The sequence below is a fragment of the Podarcis pityusensis genome (genome assembly GCF_964106645.2).
Source record: "Podarcis pityusensis genome assembly, chromosome: 3".
Lineage (NCBI taxonomy): Eukaryota > Metazoa > Chordata > Lepidosauria > Squamata > Lacertidae > Podarcis > Podarcis pityusensis.
Window position 1 is genome coordinate 80,277,647 of NC_138026.1, and position 24,303 is coordinate 80,301,949.

General features: G+C 40.9%; 1 protein-coding gene across 7 annotated transcripts in view; it reads right to left on the reverse strand.

Moving 5' to 3' along the window:
- Window positions 1-24,303, reverse strand: part of SMYD3 (SET and MYND domain containing 3) — a 362,731-nt gene that overhangs the window by 33,785 nt on the left and 304,643 nt on the right. For 6 of the 7 annotated variants that reach the window (XR_013983608.1, XR_013983609.1, XR_013983610.1 and 3 more), the window contains 2 exons: window positions 17,893-17,983; window positions 16,353-16,527 (listed from right to left, as the gene is read on the reverse strand). Coding sequence is in view for 4 of the 7 variants with exons in the window: in XM_080997768.1 (XP_080853894.1) it covers window positions 16,353-16,527; window positions 17,893-17,983 (266 nt within the window). In the remaining 3 variants the exon portion in view is untranslated. The remainder of the gene's footprint in view (window positions 1-16,352; window positions 16,528-17,892; window positions 17,984-24,303) is intronic. The other variant, XM_080997767.1, reaches the window with a different exon arrangement.

Sequence of the window (24,303 nt, forward strand, 5' to 3'; positions counted from 1 at the left end):
AACTTTTTAGCATCATTAATACCAGTAGCTAATTGTAGCTGGTTTCTCTCAAAGAAGAAGGCAGGTTATCCAAGCTTCAGTCTAGATTTCTTCAAGCCAGACTATGAAGCTTTGGTAATTGCAACAATTCAGTACTGAGACAACTTGCTCCTTCCTGCTCTAAGCAACAAAACTGCTGCCCATGGTCCTGAAACCCTTCTTCTTGTACTCTGCCCCAGAACCCAATCCTTTCCAGGTTCTGCTTCAGCACAAACCTGGCTTGGGCAGTCCTGTTCCTTCTCTCATCATTTTGTTTTGTCTGTTGTCTCTTTGTGTCAACAGTTATAAGTATGATTCAGATAGTGACATCACATGCTTTGCATTACATAGTTTTAGGGGATGATGACGACAGAAATGTGTGTGTGTGTGTGTGTGTGTGTGTGTCATGTTTTCAATGGTACACACAGATATCCCATGTCTAATTCCAGCCTTGAGTTGTTTAGGAATCAAGAAAAGCCAACTAGTGCCTGAAATCTGCTAAAGAAAGTTCCCTTGATGATCCTTCTAACAGTCACTGCTTCTTTGAAATAATAGAGGGTTACTCAGCTGTTTGTGCCTTTTGTAGCCCTAGAACAAGAGGTAGGAAATCTCCAGCTCGCAGGCCACTGCTAGTTCTATTTTGGTCTGTGGGGCCATTTTTGTTAAACTATATCCACCTGTCAATCAGGTGACATCACACTGATAGGTGGGTTCAATGGGTGCAGCTGATCCTTACAAAAAAGCAGGATAGAACCTCCTGCCCCCGCAGTTAACAAGTGGGGAGTTCAGTCCTGGTTAGTCTCTATTTCCCACCACAACTATTGGTCAACCTTGACAGGGGGATGAGACTGCCAATCACCTGATATCATTATGACTTCAGATGACTGATAGATGAGTGGCCACACTCAGCTGTCACAGATGGCCCATGGGGGTGGGGAATAAAGATCTAGCCTATTGGGCCAAAATTATTCCTTACCCCTACACAAGAGATTGAATAGATGCAGCATTTAGTGCAGGTCTTCAACTGAATAGTACAATGTTTGTTCATCCCAAAAAAACCTGTCCAGTCACCCTGCTGGAAATGCTACACCCACAGTTGTATGTTCTTAAACAGTACGGACATACAAAAAGCCACTTTGTTTTCAGATACCATTAATCAGTGCATTTAATGAAAGCTGTAGCAATAAACATCTCTGTCTTAGCAGCCCAGCTCTCAGGGAGCTGCAGCTTCTAATGGCTTTGAAAAACAGTCATAATCTACACCATGAAAAATTTAATTGTTCTTTAATTACCAGTTAGCTGAATAGCATGAGATATGCACGCCTTCAGTTTTTAATAGCTTCTGCCTTTTCCAGCAAATTGTGGAAAGTAATAATGGATGCCTTGAGTATGTTTTACCTTCTGCTTGTACTCAAATTAAAAAGGGTGGAGGGGCAGAAGTCTAGAAAATCCAAAATCTTATGAAAAAGGTTGCAAGTTCAGAGACACATTAACAATCGCAATGCTGAATTCTCAAGTTCAGTCACAGTGCTCAGGTAAGAAGCAAACACATCCTGCAAGGTTAGTGCATAAAGAAATATGCTGCAAGGTTAGTGGATTTCCTGCTTAAGTGACTCAGGCTTGTTCTCCGGTTTGTTTCTCTGGGATATAATCATTGTGGTGTCATTCCGTGCTAGTTTCCCAGCTGTTCCTTTCTGGAAAACTAAATGAATAGTAGCTGTAGCCATACATGGATAGTTTTAAACATTACTCTTTGTTGGAATAATTTTTGCAAACAAATGCACCATTAGAATAACAAGATATTAGATTGGAACAATTGTGCAGATATGTTTTCTCTATCTCACTAAGGAAGCAGGATGCTAACAACCCTACAATGCTCTGTATTTCGCATGGTACAATTATGTCAGTCATTGGCACTTAAACAAGCTCTTCAGTGTTTTTCAGTGTCAGAAACAAAAGATATTCTAATGTCATGGACTAGCTGGATGCAGAGAAATGGTGGGAGGAACCAACTGAGGACCCACCAGGGGAATAAGGCTCCCAGGTGGGATGATGATGAGTTGTCAGAGGGATAAGACTGGGAAGAGGAGATGTCAGGGCTTAGTGAGCTGGGAGAGTCCGTGGAAGAGAGAAATAAAGAATCAGAAGTTGAAAGTGGCGAGTGGGAGGAAGGTCAAGAGGCAGAGATGAGTCATGCAAGTGAAGAGTCAGGGATGTCTCCCCCTCCTGCTGTGACCAGCTCCCCTACCCGTCTCCCAGAACCAGAAGAGCGCTGAAACGGGTGGAGCAGCAACAGGCTGCATGCAGGCACAGTCTCCAATTGCTTGAAAAAAGCCCTGGAGAGGAGGGGACGGCTGTGGGGAGGTGGGGACTTTCAGTCTCAGCACCTGATTTCATGGAGGAAGACCACTGGGAATGAGCTGCTGTGCTCGTTAGGCCTGGCACTCCACCAGGTCTGTGGAGATCATATTTTTGCTAATAAAGAGTTAACTCCAACCCTGAACAGTCTAATTATTGACCAGCATTCTCGGTGACATCTAAGCATCTCATAGTGACGGGCTCTAAAAGGAGGAGCATACTGCTTGAATTGATCCTTAATTTCATTTCCGATTCTTGCAGACACTCCTAATAAAATGGATGAGTCCTTTTTGTTCTGCTATGCACAAAAATGAATCCAAAGGGTTAAGGTATGCATGGCATACCAGATAATGCAAACAAGTACAGTGGTACCTCGGGTTACATACGCTTCAGGTTACATACGCTTCAGGTTACAGACTCCGATAACCCAGAAATAGTACCTCAGGTTAAGAACTTTGCTTTAGGATGAGAACAGAAATCGTGCTCCGGCAGCGCAGCAGCAGCAGCAGGCCCCATTAGCTAAAGTGGTACTTCAGGTTAAGAACAGTTTCAGGTTAAGAACAGACCTCCAGAATGAATTAAGTACTTAACCCGAGGTACCACTGTATGTCTATGCAAAATGGTTCTTGTGCTGGTAGAAATAATGAATAATCCTATTGGTGCCTACAAAATGTGAGAAAGTAGGGTATTTAAAGGCAATATATGGAGGAGGGCTGGTGGTCTTCTCAGTGAGTTATGCCGTGTGCTGAATATGGGAAATCATAACGCCCCAGGGCATAAAGCCCAGGCATGGTATTACTTGCCTTCAGTTTCATGAGGGATGGCTCTCTGTTACCAAGCATTATGGGCCATTAAGGAAAGAGCAGAGCTGAAGCGAGCATTGCATTTTAAGCCCTATGGCCATATATATATATATATATATATATATATATATATATATATATAAGGTGCTACTGTTCGCAAAAGTCCCCATATGGTACAAATTTGTGGCCAATGTTTGCATATGCTGGAATGGTTATGGATGATACATTTGGGAACCCCGTGGCTTACAGAAGGCAAAATTAAATGTAAAGAAGAGAAACTGGTCTCCTGGGAGCATATTGCTAGCTGCTTAGATTCAAGCAAGGGGGAAACACGGCCTTGTTTGGCAGAGTATGTTAAATAACACGTTTAAAACAATTTTGGGAAAGGATCTGCTCAAAAGAAGACAAGGGGAAAGAGGGAAATACCTGCCAAAAGGTCACCTAGACAAACGCAGGAGTGCCCATGGAACCATGTGCAGCCACATGCTTGGGACAATGTCTGCACATTATAAGAAAACTCATCAACCAAAGAGACTGTCTACCAGACCTGTTCACAGGTGATGGCTTAAGAGGAGGCAGGTTTCCTGGAAGGATACAGGGAAGGTGCTAGCCAAACACACTTGTGCCATCACTGAAGCGCTCATTATGGTGTGCCTTGGCCTAATTTACTGCCTTGTATATGTATCAGAAACAGACAAAAATATGATATATCAGACTTCCAAGGACTGCCATTTGTCAGAGGATTTTAAGTTCTAAAAGCCTCCTAGAGTGCACAGAATGCCTTTGAAGAGGAGAAAAATACTATGTTTGGGCAGTCATAAAAGATGCTTAATTATTCATGCATTCTCATTTCACACAACCACATGTTTTCTGCACTTTTGCCAGTCTTTGCAGATAAGGAAAGATATTTACAAATTCTATTTTTTCCTTTATGCCTAGAACATGTTCCTGATAGGATGCTTCACAATCATGATCAGAGCAGTAAATGTATAATAGTTGACTTGGAGGAAAAGGCCCCATTGTTAACACTGACTCAACAATTTAAGTGTCAAAGTAATACTACAGATCAGTGATAGGGTACATTGCTGAGCTTATGATGGAGGATGATATGACAAACCTGTCTACTGAGGTTCTCCTGCTTTTACAGAATTTCATTTCATTGGCGTTTTTTGTTTTAATTTGTGTAATTTCACTTCATTGCATTAGCACCATGAAAAACAAACACGTTAAAAAGGGGTGCATAATTCAGCAAGCTAAATTTCCAGAGACAGGTTTTCCACATTAACAGCCATAAAGAGGAGTCAAGGCCTAAGTTTCACAATAATCATTTTGGAGGGATATATTAAGGAGATGATCATGCACACCTTGCCCAATCCACTCCTGCTGTCACTGAATCTCAAAATGAACAGTAAGACTCATCGGTTCCAAGTTTGCATTTATATACCACCTTGTCCTCTAATGAGCTCAAGGCGGTCACCAGTCAAAAGTGAACTGGGATTGGGGACAGGAGAAGAATGCCAAGACAATAATAATGTTTATGAAAGACTGAGGCCTGCGTTGTCCTACTTCTGCTGGAAAACTCAACTCTTTGGCTTCTTCTACTTCCATAATTGAGATAGTATAAATTATTATTCCTATTTTTAATACAGGCACATTAGCAGCGATTAAAAAGTGTGTGTGTGTGTGTGTGTGCTTTTGCAAGAGAGCCCATGATTCTTAAAGGGGAAAAAAAAGGTAGGGAAAATGAAGGAGCACTGAGATAGGAAAGTAAAAAAGGTGTGGTGACAGGGCTCAACCTCCCCAAATCACACTGAATGTGTCAACACCCCACATCTTCAGAGCAGCACAAGGGCCATCTGCATCTTATAAGAAAGAGCTATGGTCAATGCTTCTAAAAAAGATCAGTGATAGGGTACATAAAAAAGGTGGAATTTTGGATGTCTGAGAAAAGGTGAAAGAAACAATAAGAAAAGGCACAAGGGCAAATGTTTGATGGTGAGATCATGAGACTCCCCTGCAAAAATGTGGAAGAACCCCAGGTCAGAAATAGTGTTTCATGAAAAGTCTATGCTTCATACAGGTTTTCTATATCCAGGAAATAATAACATACCCTAAAAGGGGGAAACATGTGTTTAAATGTATATTTAATGCTTTTCTAAAACTGTAACAACTTTGGCTTTTTTGGATGGGGGGGGGGGGGATCCACAATCACAAGTCCCATGTTTATGTCAAGATGCAGCTAATGAAAGAGATGTATGCTAAGCACTTTCATGAATGAGTCTGCCTTACAGCTCCCATCTGCTCTTAATTGCTTCCCAGCAAACATACACTGTGTCACCCTTTTGCATATTTCCATTGCCCTATCCTAAACACACTTAGGCCGCTGACAGATTAATGCTTAGTTCACTTGAGGTATACATTCTTTGGTTCTTACACATGTTCTTATAAGGAAATGGAACTCGGTAAGCACTTAATCACAAGTCCGGGTAATGTTATTGTACTGAAAACAATGCCTCAGCTTTGCTTCAGTATCAGACTAAGGTATCTCTGTATAAGCCATAGCTGTCACCAGGGCCGCCATGATCCCAGGAAGCTAAGTAGCTTTTGTAAATCTTGCTTAAACACGGCCCACTGATATTTTGCCAAAGGATGACTAATGGGTCTAAAAATACAATGATAGGAGAAACATGGAGGTCACCAAATACATTGTTTGCGTCCTAATTAATTTTGATCCGAAGAATCTGTTTTAAAAGTATGACACTCAACTGTGCAGTGGATAGAAATACTGGGAGATTTAGAGTCTTTTCCCTCTTTTTTTACAATGCATGTACTGTGGGCTCATATATTCTACACTAGCTGCAGCTTCTGAGCAGTCTTCATTAGCAGACAAATGCAGAGTGTATTATAGATGCCCTGAGGCTACCAATGATGGCAGCAGACCCCTGTCCAGCAGAAAGGAGGGCGGCTGGTAGGAACATGGAAAGCTGCCTAATACCAAGTCAGGCCATTGGTCCACCAAGTGTCTCCCTAGCTGGAGATGCTGGGGATTGTGCCTGGGACCTTCTCCTGCAAAGCAAATGTTCTACCACTGGACTGGTGTATTAAGATGTACCAGACAGAAACCAACTTGCTCCCTGGTTATCACTGGATTGAGGATCTCTCTCCTACTCAGTTTATCACATATCACTTAAGAATTTCTAACTCCAACGAGTAGTCACACATTGGTCAGTAAATAAAAGGAAATCAACAAGCATGCCAAGCAGCACGATAACCCTGAATTTCCTATAGGTTGTACCCTTTTCTGCAATGTGCCATGGAGTTTTTAGAAACACCATCCAATTTAAGCCAATATTAAAAGCACACTGGGGCAGATGTTTGTCCTAAGCTCTGTCTGCTGGTATATGAAAGTGAGGGTGGGGACAAAGAGAAAGAGAGAGCCTATTGGCTTGTGCAATAAGCTCACAGTTTTAAAAACTGCTATTCCCCACTTGATATTTGTCCAAACTGAGAGTGCTACCTAGAAGGCAGGCATGGCAGGGAGACAATTTGCAGACTAGTTGTGTCCAGAGTCCAGACAGAAAGCAAGAGATAAGTAGGTATGTAGGCAGCATATTATCTTCCTAAGGGGTATCACATGCTTTCCATTCTAAAATGCCAAATTGGTAGTACTGGCGTAGGCTTTTAAAACTATTTTGAACAAAGCAGAGGCTTCTAGATAAATATAGTGGGCAACTATAAAACGAGTTCCCTGTGATAACCTATCTCTGTTTCTTGACATGAGCCAGCAACTCATACATTGAATATACCTATGTTAGTCAGCCATGCCCCTGACTCTGTGACCTTTCATGAAATCTCCTGGGAAATGGCATGAAAGTTGGAAGGTTTCAGGGTTTAGATAACAGGCAGCAGCACAGCACAGTAGTATTTCACAGTCATAGTGTGACCAAACATGAAAAATAAGTCTTTAAAATCAAACAAACTATTTTTTTCCATTGGAACTGATAGATTTGAAATTAAACATATTTCAGAATAATTTAAAATGCTGTGTAATGCATTATTTTTGTTCTATTCATTTTTATTATTACTTTAGATGGTCTCTAAATCATTGATTATACACATGAATCCATAAAGTTTTGATACAGAATAATCCTATTGAAAATCTTAGAATCACAAAGTTGGAAGGTGCCTAAAAGGTAATCTAACCCAACCACCCAGTGAAGCCCAAAATTCACAACTTTGGTATCCCTTTTCGTAACTTCTTTATTTTTCAGTTTCAAAAAAATACATGTAACAAACAATCCCCATATACACTACAATTTCCCAAAGCAGCCTATTCCACTGTTAAGCACATCAGGCCATTCTTTCCCATGTTTAATCTACAATCCTATTCTTATTTTTATTCATAAGTTCTCAAGCAACCTTCCATGTTCAGATTAATGGATTTCCACGGTTGGGTGCCCATCCTTTAGATATAATGTTATTCCTCCTCCCTCCAATCCAGATTTCAGTAATGCCTATCAAATCATATCTGCCTTACTGTATTAAGATTTCAAGTTTGTCCTGCTAATTTTCTATACTCTTGTGTACTGAGATAGAAAGTTTGGAAACCATGCTTCTTTCCTGGTTTTTCTCGCATCTTAGCAATGTTTCTGTACAACCCTAGAATTGATTGCACAACTCCAAAGACACTGAATGGTTCTTGATTATCTCACTTCTGTATGTGACATTCTTCTATATGTCTGGTTTTCTCCTCACCCAGGAATTGTGATTTCCTGTTTGCTCCAGAAGCTATTCATCTTCCCCGATAAGCCAAAGCTTGGTAGATGTTCCTTAAACCCTTGCAAGAATACCAGATTGCGCTTGCTGCAGGGTGTAGTTTCATACATCCTCAGGAAGGAAAACAAACATAGTACTAACCTTTTCGACATATAAATGTTCTTTAGAAATGTGTAAGTTGAACAAAATCAAGTGCTTTGCTATGGGCTCTCATTTCTATCCATTTACAGCAGACGTCTGAAATGCCAGCCAACTTTAAAGTACACTAAGCACATGTTGTGTATCACTTTCAGGGACACCTTTAAGTTACTACTGAAAGGTATTCATGACACGACTGGTGGCAATATTGAGTTTTCATTTATTATTCTTTAATTTTCCCCCAATCTAAGGCAGCCAGCTGCCAAGTCCTTCAAAATGTGTACAACACAGCTGGGGAAAGCTGATACTGCTCTTTAGCAAGTGTTTTCAGTCGTGGCAGTGTTTAGGGTAGAACCTTTATATATAAATTATTATTTAGCATTTTGTAATGAGAGAGCACACTCCTTTCTTTAAGTAATTGAAAGTCTAAATCTAGACTGCAATTGAACAGGAATCAACCACAAAAGAAACAAAGATGTGTGGGCTTTCAAAAGCTATGAATGGATGGAGTTGTGTGCTTAGGTAGCTTAGAGTCTATTAACCATTTTTTACATAGTGAGATATAGCTTACTAGACAAACAACGGATGCTGAATCTGATATGAAACAATCCCAATTATATGGTCATGAATCACAACCTTCTTAAAGTACACTGGGAGTTGGGGAATGGCCCCTGGCCTGAAACCTGCTGCCAGCTTCCTATATACCTATTTCTTTATTAGATTTCTCACCTACCCTTCACAGGTCCCAGGACAGCTTACAAGAGTATGATATATAATTATAATTACAGATGAAAGAAGTTACAGCTGTAAAACAAATAAAACTGTTCCCAATGGAGCACAACAGTATAAATTCAGCAGAAGAGAGGGTCCCAGAAAACAAAGTACCTTAACTGTCAAAGGTGCGGGTAAAGAGGTGTGCATTCAACATTTGGTGAAAGCTGTTCAGTGAACATGCTGGATGCACCTCTCTGTGAAGGAAACTGCCAGCTTTAGGGACTTTCCACAGAGAAAACCCCCTCCTGGTCCACTATTCCCTGCACTTCCGAAGGTGATAGAACTACCAAGAGAACTACCCTGTGCAGAACTAAATGCCTGAGAAGCTATGTAGGGATGGAGATGTTCCTTCAGATATATGAGGCCGAAGTTGTTTAGAGCAGGGGTAGGCAACCTAAGGCCCATGGGCCACAAGCGGCCATGGGGGTCGTTTAACCGGCCCATGAGCTGCCCCTGAACCGAGCCACCCACTTGGCGAGTCCCCGCGCGCTGCGCTAAACCGGCGCAGCGACTCACTTTTGCGGTGCTGGAAATCGCGTCTGTGCATACTCAGACGCCGAAAATCACAGCCACATGTGCTCATGCGCACGTGCAGTCTGGCCCACAGAGGGATCTCTGCTGAAGTGAACTGGCCCAGGCAAGGTAAACCTTGCCAACCCCTGGTTTAGCACTTTGAACACTAATACTTGGGCTTGGAAACAAACTGGCAACCACTGCAGCTGTTTTCAAACAGGGGTTATGTAAGCTCCACATGGAACCTTGGCCAGTAATCTGGCCACTGCATTTTGGACCAGTTGAAGTTTCAGAATCATCTTCAAAGGCAGCAGCAGCAGCACCACCACCACATTATAATACAACATAAATCTATAATAACTATAGCAAATATATTTAAAGACTGACGCAAAACACAATTTAAACCCCAATTGAAAATTTAGAGGTCCAAACTGCAGTAAGACCTTCTTGATTATTTCATTATTTGTTTGATATTTTACGAGAGGTATTTCTATGGAACCTTTTGCCAAGAGGAAGGAATCAGATTACGTCTATTCACTTAAAACACACACATGTGCCCATAATGGTGATGGTGGTGGTGATGATAAACTAGACTGACATTGCAGGAGGTATTCCTAAATTGCATGTGAGGTTCAGGTTGTGGTTTCATTCCAAAATGATAGACGGGACAAAGGGGAGGAAAAGACCATCAAAACATAGATTGCAAGCCAATTTTCATTCGCAAATGAACATATGAAGCTGCCATCTAGCCAGGTATTATCTATTCTGACTGGCAGCAAATCTGCCTCACATTCCCCAGCCCTGTGAACCAAAATCCTTATAAACAGAGATACTAGGGATTGAAATTGGGATTTTAAGCGTGCTAAGCATGTGCCCTTCTACTGAGCTGAGGAACTGGCAGGATCTATCCCCAGCCTCAAAGAGATCAGCACCTTCAGGGACAGCAAGACATAAATTTTGCATTCACCTGGGTTCTGAATCTGTTTTGGCAGAATCAAAGTGCGTTCTCTCAGAAGCAGCATTTTTTACTTTTATTTTTCACAGCAATGAATTGTGAGCTCCTACAGCTTTCTTCCTCTTTCTCTCACCGCTGACGGCCCAGCACTCAGTCTCACGTTTAATGATAGGTGGGTGCTCCCTGCAGACTATAAATAAGAAAGCCGTTCTGCAAACCCTCAAATAGGAGATATTTTCCTACCTCTTCTCTATCTCTTTCATGATTTGCTTGAAACGACTTCCTTTGCTTATTATTTCTTTGTCATTGCATGAATGTACAGGATAAAGATTGATGTTTGATGTGGATGTTTTCCACAAGGCCAATATGCTGAGTTTGTTTACTAAATGGCTCTCAAAAAGGTCCACTGTTCTAGTCACAATTACTGCTGCGTAAATATTAAGAATTTTTGTCTTACCTTTCAATAACACAAGAAATGGCAAAGGCATACCTTCCAATATTTCTCCAATGAAAATAGGGACGTTCTATTCCATAATAATAATTTTAGTATTTTTACCCAGCTCATCTGATTGTGTTGCCCCAGCCACTCAGTGTGGCTTCCAACGTACATAAAAAACATAATAAAACATTAAACATTTACAAAACTTTCCTATATAGGGCTGCCTTCAGATGGCTCGGGGGGCAGATAACTCCATACCCTTCAACATTTCTCTGATGAAAATAGGGACATCCTACCATGCCCTCCAACATTTATCTGATGGAAATGAAGATGTCCTAAGGAAAAGTAGGACATTCTGGGATCAAATAAGAAACCAGAATGGCTTCTGTAAATCTGGGGCTGTCCCTGGAAAATAGAGACACTTGGAGGATCTGCCAAGGGATTTCTCTCTCTCTCTCTTTTTTAGCAACAACAGCAACAAAGTCTTGTTACTGCTTCAGGAGAAAGCTTAGCTGCTTTAAACAGCCTGACCGCATTCCTGGAATAGGAATGACACTGCAGCGTGATATAGTGCAAGGATGAGGAACCAGGGGCCAATGTGGCCCTCCATTCTGCTCTGCCTTATCCTTGAGACTCTCTCCAGGCCACACCCCCTTTCCCAGGCCACACCACTCACCAGCCCTGCTCCACACCCTTCTTACACTGTTTTGCATTGAACCGTAGTAATACTGTTTGCTTGCCTGGATGGAGGGTGGAAAGAAGTATGTTTGTAGAAGCCTCTGACTTTTGCAAGGCAGCAATAAAGTCTACTATACAAACCTAAGAGTCACAGCAATGCTCCACCCACTTTGGCTTATCACTCCATTCTTATCACTGAGGGCTTGGGCCCTCAGAACATTGCCCTCAGGAGAACGTGTGCCACCCCCCCCTGGCTGAAAACAGTTCACCATCCCTTCCATAATGTCATTCCCAAGGTAATTCTTGGGCAAATGGGTGCAGCTGTCTCCCCCCACCAAAAGAAGGCCCTTGGGAAGGTTATCTAATGAATTGATTCTTGTAAGCATACCAACATTTCTAAAATATAAAAATCCCACTTAATCTGGATGTTCAACTGCAAGTTCAGAAAGTAAACTAAACCGTATAAATTGTTTAAAGTCGGTTCTAAAGAAAGAAGGGCACATTTTTGGTGAAATCTACAAACCTGCATAAGGAGATGTTCTTATCTCTATTCGTAGCTTTATCAGTAATTTCTGTTAATACCCCAATTTGAACATTCTAGCAAAAATCCACTTGTCCATTGGCTCACAATAACATCAAAGCACTAGCAGCCTCTAGTGGTGATATACACCACTTCTATTTTCTTCGTTGTAATATTTGTTTGTTTGTTTGTTTGTTTGTTTTTTGTTTGAAAGGAGGGGGAAATCGTCACAAATCAGATAAAGTGTGCACAGCATTGACAGTACAGTGGTACCTCGGGTTACAAACACCTTGAGTTACAAACAGACTCCGGGTTGCGAACTTTGCCCCAGGATGAGAACAGAAATTGCGTGCCAGCGGCAGCAGGAGGCCCCATTAGCTAAAGTGGTACCTCAGGTTAAGAATGGTTTCAGATTTATTAAGCAGAAAATAATATTCAGAGTCCACTGGACTCCAGCAAAACTATGCCAGAAGAAAATAACAAGTGCAGACAACTGCTGGAGATGTGGGAGTAAAAATGCGAACTTAGTACATATGTTGATTAACTGACCGATGATAAGATCATTCTGGTGCAAGGTGAGGATATTTATAGCAGGAGTAATAAAAAGGAATTGTTATTTAGGGGAACTGAATTTAATTCTAAATTATATTCTGGAAACATGGGAGATTTCAAGGAGTCAAAAAAAATGGATGTACCGTGCTGTATTAGAAGCAAAAAAAACTTGTTTTGATGAATTGGAAGAGCCGCAAAAAGATTCCATTGAGCACATAGATTGATAATATGGGCAGATTAGCTACATAAGAACGAATTGTATGTCAACGCAAAATAAGAATGGATAAATATGAAGAAATCTGAAACGAATATTTAAGCGATAAGGCGGATAGTGGTGGGAAGTAGGGGGCGGAGAGAGAGGTAGGAAAATATTGTTAAAAAAGGTGTAGTCATAGATATATATCAGTGTATTCAAATCTGAATTGTCAGATTGTATTATTATTGTTATTATGGATTTTGTTGTCTTTTGCGGTTAATGTTTGTATCAAAAAAATGATTAAATCAATTTTTTTAAAAGAAAAAGAATGTTTTCAGATTAAGAACGGCCCTCCGGAACGAATTAAGTTCGTAACCAGAGGTACCACTGTATTTGGGCGGGAGAGGGGGCAGGGACAGAGAAGGGTAAAAATAAATCCATGGAAGGGGGAGCAGACTACTCTCACACACAAAATGAAAAAAGAAGAAGAATGGTGTCTGCACATTTTGTCTCATATCTCAGGTTCTACAAAGGCAAGCTTTTTTTTTTTTTTTTAAGGAAGCTGGATAGCTGGGAATAATGGGTCATCTCAGGGAGAACTACTGCCATTGCCAGTCCCTCAGTGAACAACCATAAAGGTGTGCCTCAAATTTATTCCATATTTATTTGTTGAACTAATGGGCCATGGACACACTCACTCACCACACTTGCAGACTGCACACATATACTCATTGAACATGAACACTTACCACAAATATAGCACACACAGGCACACAGCCCTACAGAGTCAACATCTTAAACATATCAGCATATAAGACGACTTCTTGAGAAACCAAGAGAAACAAAGGTTCTTCTCCCTTCATTCAGTTTCCACTACTCATATGCTGGCCGATCCAATTAAGGTGGCCAAGTGACAGACTTTAGTGAGGACCAGTGTAGGATCATAGAATGAAGGAATTGTAGAGTTGGAAGGGACCTCAGGGGTCATTTCGTCCAACCCCCTGAAAAACTTCATTTCTTGTGGTCTTCTGGACTCTAATGCCTTCTTTAAACCTGCTCCAAGCTCCTTTTAAAGTTGAATCCTGGTTGTTTTTAATCACTAAAGAGAACCTTCGTTTTGGAGGTCAAAAAATATTTAGCATCAGTTAATTAGTTCACTACAGTGTGAACCTATAGCATAAAAGAAGCCATTAAATATGTTTGCCAGATATCTAAACATGTCACTTAAATAAATACTCAGACTGGTTTCACATGATGGTCAAATGAAAACATGTGATCAAATACTGCACTTAGCACACAGCAGTGGATGTCAACCCTGCTGATCGCATAATGGAAACATACACAGCAAATACAGTCCTTGAAGTTAAAATGGTTTTAGAACAGTTCCTTTTAAAGGTGGACATACCACCTCCTATTTGTATGGATGGCTTGTTTTTGAGGTGATTCCCTGCAGATAAGAATATGAATATTTTTTTGCCGCAGAGTTGAGGAAAGGAAAATAGATAGCTGTAATGGAACTGCAGGAGCAGTCAAGCAGTAGATTGATTCAACTGGAGAAATTCAATGCACCCCAACAGATTTGCTCAGATTTGATATCCTGCTGCTTCAGGCACAACTCCTTGTAATGAGAAACTGAAGATTTTTTGTCAGGTGCGTCAAAGCTTGTAGTGATGGCTTGAAGGTAAAAAAAGAACTTGGGCTGAAAATGTCTCTTCTTGGGAAATGCTTTTGCACCTGGTGAGACTAAGAGCAACTGTCTTCAAGGTACATGAGAGGCCAGCAGCTTTACCACACCAGCAACATTTCATCAAATACTTTTTAACAGAACATGTCGTTTGTGTGTGTTTGTGTGTGTCTCTGTCTGTGTGTATAAGGGTGGTGGTGGATGGAAGGTGAGGCGGCAGCGGCAGAATCAACTTGGCTGTAATAAGTAGCTCGGAAACTATGTCACACACCACTAAGCAAACAGGGAAAGAGATATTCGAATGATTGATAAAATTATAATTGTTTTCTACTGCAATCTTTTCCCTGGAAAAGACAAGTAGCTTCGTTGGTCTGAAGCACCACATTGACAGGTTAAAGGGTAAAAGAAGCATAGCTGAATAGAAGCAGTAAATAAAAAAATGCAAATTAAAAAGGGAAGCCATTTTGAAAAGAAAGAAAGAAAGAAAGAAAGAAAGAAAGAGCAGTAGGCAAGATCCTCTTCTCTCACTGACAAGTCTCTTTCACTGAAATTACTATAAAGGCCAATATAATCTGATATTTTGCCATTGTGGCAATAACTAATTTCATAGCTAATTCACTTGTTTTAATTTTGTTTGCACTTTTTTATGTTTTCTCCTTCATTCCAGGAGGAGAAACTTACAGAAGACTGGTCATCATCAGAAAAGAGGGGAGAACTATTACATCCCTTCTCAAAAATGGCCACAGGCACCAAACCTAAAAGCAACCAAAGGAAACAGCTATGCTAGCATTTGTTTTAAAGTTCACTGTCTCAAAATTCAGTATTCAGGCAAAGGTGCCTTAGTAACCTTCTACCCTGTAATGCAATCAAAATGAAAATGGAGCTGCTCCAACCTTACAAGCACTTTAAATTATTGTTAACCTCTGCTGCAGCCCTGCTATTTGAATACGACTTATTCCTAGCAACATAGCAAAACTCCATTGAAGTGGCTGCCTTTCCTTGAGAAAATAAAGGAAAACGGCTATGATGCTAGTGGTGGTAATTGAAGATACCAAATCTAAGGTTGCCCACCATCATTATTTCCTTTTTTAAAAAATGCATTTGGATGAACAAAAGAAAAAAAATGCAGAGGAAAAGAGTACAAAGCTGTATTTTCCCCTTTGATCATCCCGGTCACATTGCTATACTATACAGTTACTACCTGTTTCAAAGGAGAAAGCTTTTCTTTTGATCAAACCATATCAATCGAAACTAATTAGACACCAGGCTAAAACCAGAAAGTACCATAAGGAGTTAAGGAAGAAGACGGTGCTGAAGCGCTGCCAAAAATATTGTCTCTAAAAATGTACCTGGGAATATAGAGGTTTGTGAAAAGTACACGGGGATCTGAAGCAAAACACTCCAGAGTCCTCCAGGAACGTTTGTGTCATAAACGCAATGATCAAACGCACCAGTACATCTCGAACAATCTGCAATTGTGCATCACCAAGGGCAGAAAAAGTAAACCTATTTTTTTCAAAATGGTTCAGCTGAGGAACAATGGGTTGTAACGTTCCCCTTTTCTGAAGAACAGCTGACATGTTTGATCAGTGCACAAGTTTGAGTTGAGCCGACTACTCCTCACCCCTAATTAGGGTTGCAATATTTCAAAAAGTAAAAAACCAGAACACCCTGGAAAACCCCAAAGCTTTTGGGCTCCCCCCCAATTCCTCCCCCCCAAAAAACAGTTTCTCAATTGACTTGCCTAAGCGCCACCTTTTGGAAATCCCCCCCCCCCCGCCTTTGAAATCCTGGTAATGTCCGGACGTATGGCAGCCCTACCTCTAATGCTACCACACAGAATAATTAACAAATAGTAACATTGATGCAGCCACATTCTTGGTTCACACCCTCTTTCCTGGGCTAAAAGCGAATCTTTGCAATAAATGACTGCATTTTTATCTTTTACCTGTAGGGCTCCAAAGTCCTGTGACCAAAAAGCAAGGCTTCTTCCAAAAGGCCAAGATTTATGCAGGCGTCCATGGCAAAGTCAAGTACTTTCAGCTGGTAAATGTTTGTGTCTGGGAGGTGAGTGGCATTTTTCTTTAGTAACGTCTGGCATGTCACAAGAGCCTGCTCCCATTCTGACGTTTATTTGGATTAAGGATTAATCAACATCGTGCCATTCAAACAAAAGCTCATGAAAAATTACTGTCCAAGTTGGTGTCCCCCACTACATTTTCTGCTAAACAATTCAATTGTTTTGACTCCGCTGTGTGTGAAGAAATCTCCCCTTGTCTGTCACAAATCTCCCTGTACTTAGTTTCAGGGGATAATCCCTGGTTGCAGTATTTTCTCCCTCTCTCATAATTCTAGAACCAGGAGTCATCCCATGAAGCAGAATGTTGAGAGATTCAACACAGACAAAAGGAAGTTTGGTGTCTGTCATCTTGTGGCTTGTAGTGCAAACAGAAGCAAAACAGAAGGAAATGGTCTTTGCTACAACTGTCTACACGTTTTTTACTAGATACTGAAAGACAGAAAGACATAGAGCCTTTGGTGGGGAACCTTCAGCCCACGGACCTAAAAACAGAGTAGCTTCCAACATTTCTCCAATGAAAATAGGAACGTCCCATTCTATAAAGATAATTTTACTATTTATACCCCACACATCTTACTGGGTTGTCCCAGCACTCTAGGAAGCTCCCAACATATATGAAACCATAATAAAACCTTAAACATTTTTTTAAAAAATTCCCTATACAGGATTGCCTTTGAATGGCTTGGGGGGGGGGGTTGGCTAACTCTATACCCTCCAATATTTCTACAATGAAAATAGGGACATCCTAGGGAAAAGCAGGACATTCTGGGATCAAATCAGAAACCGGGATGACTTCTCTAAATCAGGGACATTCCAATAGGGACACTTGGAGGGTCTGAAATAGGCCTGTGAAACCTAGGAAGTGGACCAGGCTGCCTGTTTACATCTACTTTCCCAGGCCTGACATCAAATACGGCATCATGTGCAGAAGCTGCAGCTGAAGGAATGAGAATTATTTAACTGCAGGCAAAATACTTGGGTTTGTTTTTTTTTGGATTTGGTACCATATTCTTAAAAGGTGTCAAATTTTAAAAGTGCCTAGTTTTGCCTGCAAGTGCACTTGAGAATACTCCCTATTTTTCCTGGACCAAATCCATGCTGCAAATCCATGCTGGAGGTACAGAGGAGCAATCTTTCTTTGCAGCCCCAGCTTGAAATTTCAATGGTCTGATGTTATAAGAGTCCAAGTGATTGACAAGTGGGTGGCTCCACCCACCTGTTAAGAGTTGAATCTGACACCCCAGCCAAATCCAATTGCCCACTCTAACACAGGCACTGAGGGCAATCTTTAAGGAACGAAGCATTTCCATATTCTAGAAATAGCAAGGAAGAGGACAGCTTTTATATGTCCTTGCCTCAAAAGGAAACCCATCTGCTGTTGGCCAGTACTTTGGCATTGAAAGGATACCTTCTTGTGACTTTGGAGCTCCCATTTTATTTATAGCTTCTTTGGCTTCTTTCCAGGCCTGCTCATCACCTGCCAACATGTCAGCATCCTGCTTTGGACAGAAACAAAAGCATGAGACAAAAGCATTTGATTAAAAGAAGAGAAGCAAACAATGCCATCTTGCACCATGCAAATCTGAATTGGCAAAGCATGAAGTTGGAAAGCAGAGGATTCAATTGTCTTATCCAAGATAATTTGAAGTCTGTATTCGATTGAAGCCAATGGCAAAACTGTCATGCAACTTCACACATCTGGAATGCACACATTAAACAAAGAGTTGGGGGCTTGCTGGAGCTGTGTTCATGCCACTCTTTGTGAATAATTTCTATAGATTTTCTAACAAATGAGCTTATGATGACAATGGCCCATCTAGTCCAGCATTCTGGTCTCACAGTGGCCAAGAAGAAGTTGTGGAAAACCTTCAAGCAGGACCCAAACACAAGAGCATTCTCCCCCCTGTGGTTTCCAGCGACTGGTATTTAAGTATTACCACCTCCAACCATGTAGGTTGAGTATAGCCGTAATGGCTAGTTGCCATTGATAGCCTTATTTTCCATGAATTTGTCTTAATGGTCATAAACTGAACCATTTCATTTCTGTGAAGATAATATTTAAGAAGTATGTCAGTCAACTTTGAATACACAGAAGATTTACACAAGAAATCACCAAATGGGGAACATCACTTAAATAAGATTGGTCTTCGAATGTACCGGTACCTAAAACACAGCAACAATTATTTATCCTCAAGTGAAGAACTAATTTTTCAATGTCATGTCATCGGCAAGAAACCAACTTTAACAAAGTAAATATGGCATTGTGCTCTCATTACGGTTCAGAATAGTGTTATTCCTTGATATATGCTAATACTTAGGTAGCTGTGATTAAATACCACACACTCTAGCCTTTATCATTTACTGACACCAGAGGGTTCCTGGCCACTCATGAAGGTATCTGTGATCAATGTTATATCTTAGTAAAATAAAGTATCAAACAAATTAAACATTCATCGAAAACTCCAAAGTATACTATAACAATATTTACTTGATTGTACGTTTTATTAAAATACTATATATTTTAAAAGCAAAAATTTTAAAAATGTATATATAAATCACACTTTTGAAAAAAGCCAAAGGTATCCATGTTGGCCCATAAGAAAAAGTATCATATTAAGCCAATACTTTTATTAAACTAATCAAAATCATGTAAGAACTTCCAAGTACTTTGAAGTGCCACAGCTGGAAATCTGTTATCTCCTCCTACACGCCACCTTAAAACTTAGCAGAGGCAGGCTTAAATATCTTGACAAACATGAATAGACTCCCCCCCCCCCCGCCCTGTTATTTCTCCCCATCCCCCATTTCTTAACATCTAGCCTGATGAAGAGTTATGGGGAACTTGAGAGCCTGCATGGTGTTTTATTGCATTCCTGTTTACCTAATTATTACTATTTAATAGATTTTTATCCTACCCCTCCTCTCAAAGAAGCCCAAGGCAGGAAACAGCAAAATAATAATAAGAAACAATACACAGGGTGGTGCAGATCCATTGAAATTAATGGCCCTTAGGCATGTTCATTCATTTGAATTGGTTTACTCTGATTAAAACCTAGGCCACATGCACACACCCCAGTTAAAGCATTATGATACCATGTTAAGTAGTCATGGCTTCCCCTAAAGAATTCTGGGAGCTGTAGTTAGTTAAGGGTGCTGTAAGGAGGCCCCTGTTCTCCCTCCAGAGCTACAATTATCAGAATTCCCTGTGAAGAGGGACTGATTGTTAAACCACTCTGAAAACTGTAGCTCTGGGAGGGGAATAGAGGCCTTCTAACAATTCTAAACACCCTAAACAGGTTACATCTCCCAGATTCATGTGGGGAAGCCACGACTGCTTAAAGTGATATTATAGTGCTTTAAATGCGACTGTGGCCTTAGTTGAATACCACGAACACTGTTAAAAAACAATCAAATAATAATCTTAATAATTTCATGGGATTGCTTTAATGTTGACATTACAACAATTGAAAAGCAAAATTTTGAGGCAGCTCATTGTAGTGTCTAGAGCAGAAGACTGAACATTGCATCTCAAACCACTTTTTCCCCAATGCATGATGGATTTTTGTGGTTATCTAGAGGTGGGATTTTAGCCTATTGTCACCGTGATCTGCTCCCACACCTATGTATCTTCATTCATGCACAACACCTGTAAGAGGCTACTTTGGAGGTGGAGGCAGAAGCAAACTGCATATTAAACCCAAGGTGTGAAAATAAAGCACACACATTCTCTGCTATATCAGTCTAGCTATGCCTGCATAAGGAGGGACTTATAACTTGCTCTGCTTGTCATAGAAAAAAAATCATACTCAATGAATGCAAATCACGTGAGGGATATAGTAGATAAAATGGGGGGGGGGGCAGGACCCCTTCCACTAATATCACAAAAATATTTATACAAAAGGAGCTTAGGGATACTAATGCAATTTATATATCAATTATCATCCCAAGAGCACAAAAGTTAAGAGGTTTTAATCTGCATTTCTCACACAGAGGAGGAAAATTAATTACTGTGTGTTCCAAATAATAGAAAATATGTACCCAGAGCCCATATTAATTTCATGTGTAGCTTTGCAGCAACATCTTCCCATTCATGTCCAAAGGGAAGAAATAGGAGGTGAACTCTTGTACTACCCCAAGAGATGATTGTATCAAAATGGCCTTGGCTGCCTTGAGATTCTATGACATTCCGCATAAGGAAATTACAAAGAAAGCAGTGTTTCCCTTGCAATTCGCAAATGTACTTACCATAAAATCAGCTATCTGATCACAATAAGCTCACCTGGAAATAATTTGGTACAGAATGAAAGCTGCCACGGATAAAAGGTCAGCAGTAGGACAAAAAAGGATCATGTTGCAGTAGCTATGTCAGTTATGTTAATTGTAAAGATCCAGACACGTTAAGCTTTGCATATAAAGCGAATGAGCTAAGTTTTGCCTCTGTCTAATTCAAAGGGCACAGCATCAATTACAGAGGAGCTGACTTGATGTATGTTAATATAACTGAAAGCAGAAATGTAACCCATAAAAAGTAATTATATCAGTGCAATATCACAGGTATTTGTTTATTTCCAGTATTTATATGCCGCTTTTCGGGGCACAGTCCTCCAAAAGTGGCTCACAATGAATATCTAAAAAGATAAAATGTAACTAATACAATCTCAGCACAATCAAGAAAATTGAAAACCAGCAGTCTATAAAACACTATGCAGCTTAGGACAGCAATGCAGATAGAACAGCCTTTGCCAACCTGGTGCCTCCAGGTATTTTTTTGATTACAACTCCCATCAGCCCAAGCCAATGCAGACATGGCTGAGATAAACATTTTAAAAAGCCAGGAAATTCACCCGCCTGTCCAAATTCAGAACTGATTTAGACAACTAAATGTGGAGTCGAATGTACAAATGTGGTTTCTAATGCTAAAGGAAGGTGACTGAGTGCAACAAGGTAAGTTTTTGATCAACAGCAAAACTGATTCATTTGGGGCCAAGAACAAAGAGGTGTATCTAACTGGATCATACTTAGAGTAGACCTATTGACATTACTGAATGTATAATGGCTATTTTATTTACATCTATTTCAATGGGTGTGTTGAGTATGATGTAGTTGGGATACAACTGCCAGGAGCTTGTGTCAGGTATAGGTCAGCAATTAAAAAACACCAGTGCCAGTGAAGTATACTCTTTATTCAAAAAAACCAAATCAGTGCAGGCCTAGTGATCCCAGCAAGTTTTCGCAGTAGATCTTGCCACAATTAGGCTGTTGTGAAGGCTAAAGGTTCCCACCTTTCCACAGCTGCCTAAGTTCTCTCCCCTCCAGGGTTTTTTTGGCAAGCAATCAGAGACTGTATCTGCATGCAACCAACCTCCCCTCTGCTCTTTTTATTTCTCTGTGTGTTCTGTGAGACTGGTGGTAGGGAGGGGAGGGGAGCAGGATGCAGCAGGAGGGGGAAACTTCCTGGCTTCTTCAGAAGCCAGCCTCACCTCTGTCTGCTGGCCTCCCTCCTCTCCAGCCTCTGAATCAGGACTGCTCTCTGCCCTGACTTCTTCCTGCTCACTAAACTCTGTTTCCTCTTCTGTCACACCTCCTCCTCCAAGTCTGCTTCTTCTTCTCCCTCTAACCTCTCCTCAGTGTCCTACCACCAATCCCCTGGCTCTGGGCCTTCTTCTCCTGGGGTTCCCTTGAGGGTTCCCTAGCTGGTGCCTCCCATCACTCTGCTGCATCCAGCTAGCTCATGACAACAACACATTAGCAGAGCAATTCTGTTTCTTTATCAGCAATGTGAGTTTTGCCACTTATTTCAGTGTGCCATGTACTTTGCTAATACCGGTTAAGAATGGAATTAACTCTAAGAGGCTGAAATATCTTTAATTGTATCCAAGTGCAACTTTCCACATTACACTGGGCTGCATTCAATGTAGTGCTGAGGCAGGTTCTCCATCAGCACAAGTATTTATCCTTGCACAATGGAAATTATCCCTCTCCTCTCCTTCCTCTGCACACCCCCTAAATCCATTCTAGGGGTTCCCCCAATCCTCCTGAGCAGATTGGGGGCGCTAGCAGAATTGTTTAGTTAAATACTTCCCATTGTCTTAATGCCAAACTACATGCCATACCCAAAACATATAAGTGCAAGCCAACAGCACTTTGTGATTGAGTGTAGAAAAGAACTCTTTCGCTGGCCATGTTCCTCCAGGAACTTTTCCCTTTATGTGTTTTTGGAACCAACCAATTACACATTGGAAATATTGTGGGAGAGGAGGGTGGGGTGGGGTAGCTACTGAAGCAGGGGCACAGCAGGTGGGAAAGGATTAAACACCCTCTCCCAGCAGCACCTCACTTTCAATTGTGCCCTCCAGAAGCTGCATTTAAAAATTTAAAAGATACATCAAAAGAGACGACCAAGGCAGGGAGCCTTGTTTCATGCAATCCTCACGATTCTAGCTTGCCAAGAAAAAATGTCTCTGCCTTTCACAGAGATATCAAAAGCCAGTGATGTTATAGGCACTGTCATACAGTAGAAAATCACGCCTCTAGCATGACAGCAACCCTCTTTTAGGGGAGAACAGTTCTTAAATTTAGAATTAGTTGTTCTCTGCACCCAAACCAATTCCTTGTTTAAATAACCAGCATTTTGCTCATTTCGGAAAATTTATTTAAATTGAACAATGTAATCCAATTGCTCTGTTTGGAGCTTCGTAGACTGTGAAACATTTTTGAAAAAATATGGGACAATATACCTCTATCATATCTACCTCTGTAATCGTGTGTGGGGATCAGACCTTAGTGCCACGGCCTCCTTCCACTGTTGTTTGGCTCACACAGGTGTTTAACTCACCTGGCTGTTTTCCATTTTTTTGCTGTGGAGCCGCAACACTCACTAATAGGGCTCCCTCCTGCTTACAGGGCTGGGTTCACTCAGGGCTTAATTGTTACTGGCAAGGTCTTCACATTTTTTCTTGTATGGAGGCAAGCTACAACAAGGGCATGTGAATCAGCTACTATGGACTGCAGAAGACCACAATTAGAGCTGATGATATTAGGTGATTAACAGCGAGTGGTGATGAAAAGGGACTGAACAATGGGGGGTGAGGAAAGATTATGATCACGTCAGTCGGAGACCTCTGGGAGCGAAAAGGTCTGATTCACTTTAAGTATGGCTAAACTGACATTTTTCCATGCCTGCAGGATAGGTTGCAAATGGATTGTAACCGGGTCTTTAAAACTGAGTGGAAAACTAGACATCTAGCAGAGGTGGGTATCTCAGGCCTGGAGGCCAAATGTTGACCTCTGTCTGGCCCATGGCACTCTCCACAAGCCACATCCCTCACCACACCCTTGTTGAGTGTTTAGCTGTCTCTCAATTACCTGGATGGAAAGGTGTATGTAGAATCCTTTGGCATTTTCATGGCTGGAGTGCTGCCTACGATACAAATTAAGAGTCACATCTATTTATTCTGTGTGCCTCTGACCACAGCCACCCCTAGTGTTCAGAATTTTTGGCTTTTTTTAGTTGTTAATATTTTTGTCCACTTTTTGCTTTGGGAGGGGGGGGAGTCTGAACATCAACAGCTTTTCTTCTGTGAAATGGGTATTTGGTGGTGTCTGTGATGGTTTCTTAGATTTCCAAATGTACCCCAGGACCAAAAAAAAACATTATAACCAAAACTGAATGGTGCAATTAAGACCGTTCACAGAATCAACAACCATACAAATTTCATACAACGGTCAAGTCTTTCTAAAAAATATCTGTGTTGATATTTTGAGAAATGCTTTACTGAAGAATTAATGTTGCAGCTTGAAAGAACCACCTATCAGTAAA